Here is a 6,553-nt window from a genome sequence, read left to right as displayed (position 1 = left end):
ACCCCCCTGCTGCTTCCTCTTCCTCTTCCTCCTCTCCCATTTTTCCCCAGCTTTCCCCCTCATCTGCCTCTGAGCTATTACCTCCCTCAGTAATTCTGAACTGTCTTCCTCTCCTTCCTCCCTGGAAGGGTCAAGCTGGGGAGCCAGTTTCCACCATTCCTCATCTCCCCAGCCCCTGACACCAGTTTGCAAATCAGCATTTCAACATAAAACTATCCTAATATCTAAACATATCTCTATGCAGTTTTTGCAATTAACACAAATTTACAAAAATAAAAATAAAAAATGGGGGAGGGGACCCTAAGACAATGCACACTGCCATGTCATTTCAATGAATATTTGCATTTTTATGTATACAGTATTTGCATTTATGTATACAGTACATTATTTGGCTGGAAAATTACTTTGGCAAAATTTGGATCAGCTTGAATTTGGAAATGTGGCTGTGTTTCAGCTCTTGCTCTGTTTTGGAAAGTGTTAACCTGTAGATGGAAATAATTTTTCCCCATCCCTACTCCCAGATATGTGTGGTTGCTACAAAGTTGCTACAGAGACTGTCAGTCTTCATGCAGATCTGGGCTCATTTCCCCTTGCAGGTTTTTGCTCTGCTACTCTACCGACTGACTTCACTGTGTCACTCACGGCACAGAAATAGACAGCAGAGTCATTCAGCTGGCTGGCAGATTTCTCCATGTTGAAGCTCTTATTATTTCTATCATGCTTGGCTTGGAAGTCACGACTGCGTCCCTCGCCGGAGGTAGACCCATCTCCCAAATCAGACAAAAAGATCCTTGGAGGTTTTCCAGGAGGCTGAATGTACCAGAAAAGGTAGTAGACATTATTGTCATAGACACAATCAAGAGAGATTCTTGCTCCTTGGTTGACGATCATGGTTCTTTCTTTCTGGGTTACTGTCTGTCCAAAACTCCCTTCTGTAAAGAAGATAAGGGCAGAAGAGATTGTGTTAGATGGAGAGATGGATGGAGCAAAGCCCATAGACTCCCTTATCTACCTGACTTGGAGAATCTTGATCACCTGAAGATACATGAAGAAGGCAGGGGAGATCTCTCCCAATGGTGAGGAAATGGATCACTTACTTAAGGGTAAGATGATGAGCAGAACCAAGGCACAAAGGAGGGACATTTTCCTGGATTAAGGAGGAGAGGAACAGTAAGAAATTGGTAAAGACTCCGGTGCTAGTTGTGAGCAGTTTATGGGCTTGGCTCCAGAAACACAGCTGTATGAAATGATTTGATGAAATGTGGGTGACTCCTTCCTCTTGGTAAGTAATGTCAAAAAAGCAACTTAAGATAAAAGAACAGGATGTGGTTTGTGGTCCAGGTACCAATGTGTGCTATTGAATGGGAACTCGATATCTCAATATTTTATAAGATGTAGTACTATGAGTAGAGGTTGCTCGATATTGCCACCTTCTGTTTGAAAGCCACATGACAGCTTCAAGACCTAGAACACTTAACAAAATATATGGGACCCCAAGTTTAAGCATTCCAGTCCATCACCCAAAGGATAAAAGAACAGTTTTCACTCTCTTTCCCTCTCTTTAATCAACTCTGAAATTTCCTTCTTACAGCCTTGTGTTGCAGGATTTTCTTAGTGATGAACAGATACATCTATATTCTTTATCAATTTCACATGTGTTTGTTCACTAGATTCCTGTTTCACTTCATTAATATACTTATTCATAAGATTTCTGACCTGACCTGCACCAAATGACCCTAAGGTGGGTGATAGGTATACAATTAAAAAGAAGTGAAAGGGAAAAAAGACATAAAACGCAAAAACTCTGCTAGAATGTAGCTGACTCTAACAAGGGTAAGAGGAGGGTCCTGGATAGCTCAGTTGGCTAGAGCGTGGTGCTGATAATGCCAAGGTTGCAGGTTCGATCCCCATATGGGACAGCTGCATATTTCTACATTGCAGGGTGTTGGACTAGATGATCCTCAGGGTTCCTTCCAACTCTACAATTCTATATTATAGGTATGATTCCTTTAGTCCACCCAGTTTTCCCACTGATCCACCCACCACGGCAATATTGCCCCAAGAGGGTTTCTTAAATTTAGGGGAATGTGGACAGCTCCTTACACTGCTGGACAGCTCCTCCACTGATCAGTGGAGGTGGGGGGGGCATGTGAGAGCCCCACCATCTGAAAATGATTTACAGATGGTATTGAACTCCGAGTAGGCTTGTTAAGAAGGGGAGAAGGGGACGACAGAGGACGAGATGGTTGGATGGACAGTGTTCTTGAAGCTACCAACATGAGTCTGACCAAACTGCGGGAGGCAGTGGAAGACAGGAGTGCCTCGCATGCTCTGGTCCATGGGGCCACAAAGAGTCAGACACGACTAAACAACTAAACAACAACAACAGGCTTGTTAAGATGCATAAGACTGAACCTCATCTAGGTCCCCACTATCCTGGCCTCTCAACTTTCTTCTTCACACCTACCCACTCCCTCTCCTCAACTGACAAAACCGCTGCTCCCTCCTTTTAAACTGGGAACAGTCCCGCCCCCACCAGAATGTCCTGTCAGACAGGCTAGAGGTGGACTAACTCTTTTCCAGCCAGGTAGGAATAAATATTTCAAAACCGTGTCAATCCGTTACAAAAGGCATTTGCCTATTGCCCTTTATAATATTCATCTCTGTGTGGCTTACTCAGGTTCACTCAGAAATCCCACAAAACCCATGGTTATTATGGCCAGGCGAGTGTGCTGACAAGAGATGACCGAGAGGACCATCTTCAAATATCTAAAGGGCTGTCACAGGGAAGATGGAGGAAGCTTGGTTTCTGCTTTTCTAGAAGGTAGGACCCAAATGAATGGATTCAAATTTCAAGCAAGAGGATTCTGACTGAGCAATAGGAATAACTTTATGACAGTAGAAGCTGTTTGACACTGGAACACACTACTTTGAAAGGCGATGGACCTTCACTGGTGGATATTAAACAGAGGTTGGATGGCCATCTGTCAGGGATCCTTAAGGTGTGGTTCCTGCATTGCAAAAGGTTGGACTAAGGGACTCTCAGGGTCCCTTCCACTTCTACAGTTCTAAGATTCTATGAAGGTGGGGAATGACAGTGGGTGGGTGGATTTATGGGTGCAAAGGATAGTGATGTGGGGCTACCTTTGAATGTGACCCGGAAACTACAATTAATCCAGAATGCGTCAGCTAGACTGGTGACTGGGAGCGGCAGCCGAGACCACATAACACCAGTCTTGAAAGACCTGCATTGGCTCCCAGTACGTTTCCGAGCACAATTCAAAGTGTTGGTGCTGACCTTTAAAGCCCTAAATGGCCTTGGTCCAGTATACCTGAAGGAGCATCTCCACCTCCATCGCTCTGCTCGGACACTGAGGTCCAGTACCAAGGGCCTTCTGGCGGTTCCCTCACTGCGAGAAGCCAAGTTACAGGGAACCAGGCAGAGGGCCTTCTCGGTAGTGGCACCCACCCTGTGGAACGCCCTCCCACCAGATGTCAAAAAGAAAAACAACTACCAGACTTTTAGAAGACATCTGAACACAGCCCTGTTTAGGGAAGCTTTTAATCTTTAAGAAATTAGTGTACAGTATTCTAATATTTCTGTTGGAAGCCGCCCAGAGTGACTGGGGAAACCCAGCCAGATGGGTGGGGTATAAATAATAAATTATTATTATTATTATTATTATTATTATTATTATTATTATTATTATTATTATTCTGGAGGGCACCAGGTTGGTATACCTCTAAATATAGCAACATACCTAAGTGTATTACTGGCGTGGGTTGCTGTTTTGCTTTGTTTTCCCTAGTTACATTAGGAAAATAGACGTTTGCATTCTTGCAAGGAGAAAAGAACAGAAGTTAAAGGAACCTCTCCTCAGCCCCCACACATAAGTTTTTGCACAAACCAAGAGTCAAAGATGACTCACTGTGGGTCTCAGAGCACAGAAAAACACAGCCTGTTCCTGGAGAGAGGCGCCTTTGATCGTCAGAGGAACAGTCTTATTTTCAAGAAACAAAGTAGTGGAGAATTTTCCCGCAGCAAATTGGTTCTTCGTCTGAGGGTTTTTGTACGCATGAAAGATCAGCTGGGGTCCTCTCCCTCTGTGTTGACGGTACCAATAAAGGTCCGGGCTTGCGCTATAAGAACTAGAAAAATTGCAGTATAAAGAGACAGACTCTCCTTCTTTGATTTCCATCTGACTCGGGGACTGGAACACTGAATCGCTTTGGGACGTTCCTACAAAACAGAAACACACAAAAAAATTGTAACTTATCTGTTTATCTTCTATTTCATATAAAGAGCTTCTATTTCATATATAAAAGTGATCCATAAATTATTTTCATATTACTAGCCCTGATAATGACAGTGCAGCCATTAGAGTGTTCAGCTAGGAGCTGCGAGACCAATGGGTCAAATCGCCACATAGCCCAAAAGCCCACTGGGTGACCTTGGGACAGACACTGATGCTCAACCTAATGTACATCACAGACAGGACGCTATGAAGATAAAATACAGGGGGAGAACCATTCGTGCCATCTTTAGCTCCTTGGAGGGAAATTAGGGGTACGTATATAAGTAATCGTTAATAAACAATAAAATCCCAAGTCCAACTACCTGTTCAGTTACTCACACTTTCAAGGTAACCATTGGGAGTATTACCTGATTTCAAGAGCAGAAGGAATGTTCCCAGAATTGTCAAGAAGCAGGAGGCTTTGGAGAGGAAAAGCATCATTGGGGTGATGGCAGTTCTGATACTAAAGCTCTTGTTGTGCTTGAAAATATGGCAACTGGAGCAAAACTCCTTTTGTGGCCTGCCTCATCAGCTTCCTGCTCTCTTATGCTGCTGCTTCATAATGAAAGTTTCATCACCTCAGAGAATTAAGGTGAGTTGAGTGCTTTTTTTTAGTGGAAGGGAAAACCAATGGGGGTGGGGTGGGGAGGTTGCCCTCTGGTGCCTAGAAGGGAGAAATGCAGTGTCTGTTTGCCTTACATGTAGGTAGCCGTGTTGGTCTGATGTAGTTGAAACAAAATTTTAAAAAAGTTCCTTCCAGTGGCACCTTAGAGACCAACTAAGTTTGTCATTGGTATGAGCTTTCGTGTGCATCTGATGAAGTGTGCATGCACACGAAAGCTCATAGCAATGACAAACTTAGTTGGTCTCTAAGGTGCTACTGGAAGGAATTTTTAAAAATTTTGTTTGCCTTACAGATGGTGCCAGATTTCAGCACAAACTAAGTTAGCTACAGTTTACGACCACAGGTTAAAATAGTAGTATTAATAATAATAGATTGTTGTTGTTGTTGTTGTTGTTGTTGTTGTTGTTGCTTTCAAGCCATACATAATTGTGTTTTTTTTTAAAGGGAACAGGGAAAACAAACTCTAAAGCAGACATTTTCATTTTCTTTATACTTTCTTTTAGAATAATACACTTGGAGGGAAGGGAGAGTAATGGGGTTCCCCCTTCCCCAAAGATGATGTAGTTTAGGACCTTAGCATGACTTAATCCAGCTCCATTACAAATCTAAAATAGTTTGAAGAAAGTGGGAACTGCAACAAAACGTTGCAGTTGGACTTTCCCTGTCTGATGCCCTTCTCCAGCATATTCCATTCCCCCTGCTCCAGTGTGCCACTTAGCAATTCTGTAGCCAGCGAGTACACTCAGTCCTGATTGGACTGTTTGGCAACTCCCTCCAACTCACCCTTCACTTCCTGCTTGTTTGCTCATTTTGTTTTTTACTTGTGCCAACCTTGGTACTCACCCAAAATTTCTTCTTCGCCTCCTTCTCTTCTTAATTATTGATTTTTTTATTATTAAAGATTTTCTTGATTTACAAAGATATACCAGTATGCAATGTCTCTCGTAACACTTTTATAAATTGGTTTCATTTGTTGAGACATTGGGAAGAAGGGGAAAAGAGGTAGATGGGGTGGGGAGATGGGGGGGGTGGGGTTGGGTGACGATGTTTCTATTTTACTTAATATATGTGGGGGATTTTTTTTAAAAAAACAAAATCCTTCTTAACAACTGTCTCACATGGACATATGCTAAAAACAGTTAAAACACAAAAACAGCAGACTTCTGCTTGGGCGCGGCGGATGGTGGCCGAACATTCCATCACTCCGACCGTCCAGGGCTCAGAGGCTGTTGTGTTTTCAGCACCACACTCTAAGCAACAGTCTTATTGTAGCTCAATCACAGACAAAATTAAGAATGCTCTTGTCCCTTCAGCCACAGATTCCTATGATGGTCACTACGTAGCATCTTGGTCTATGCTGAGGTTCATGGAGAGGAGTTTTGAAGTCCTTTTTATATCTTGCAAACTACGTTATGCACTGTTACGCCTTGTTCCTGCCCTGCCACTGTTCCACCCTCGTTCTGCCTTTTTCCAGGTCCAAAAGGATCCATGAGTTGGCAATTGCCTGAAATGACCGCTCCCTACATCAAATGGGGGGGGTGCCTTTTGCATGGTCGCCCGCAGCCCCCCGGATCCCAGTGCGACTCCTAGTAGTTCGGGCTGGCTTCATCCTCCCCAGTCTGGATACCTGGGG

At 43.5% G+C, this 6,553-nt stretch overlaps 1 gene segment (V, D, J or C); it reads right to left on the bottom strand.

Moving 5' to 3' along the window:
* Positions 1 to 326: 326 nt before the first annotated feature.
* On the bottom strand, positions 327 to 4,829 carry LOC118094821 (T cell receptor alpha variable 26-1-like). The segment is given in 3 exon segments: positions 327 to 932; positions 3,930 to 4,240; positions 4,664 to 4,829. Coding segments are annotated over 3 exon segments (408 nt in total).
* Positions 4,830 to 6,553: the final 1,724 nt, after the last annotated feature.

The sequence above is a fragment of the Zootoca vivipara genome, chromosome 12 (genome assembly GCF_965207765.1).
Source record: "Zootoca vivipara chromosome 12, rZooViv2.hap1.1, whole genome shotgun sequence".
In the NCBI taxonomy this organism is placed as follows: Eukaryota; Metazoa; Chordata; class Lepidosauria; order Squamata; family Lacertidae; genus Zootoca; species Zootoca vivipara.
Note: the sequence above shows the minus strand (reverse complement) of the source record. Positions and strands in the feature narration are given on the sequence as shown.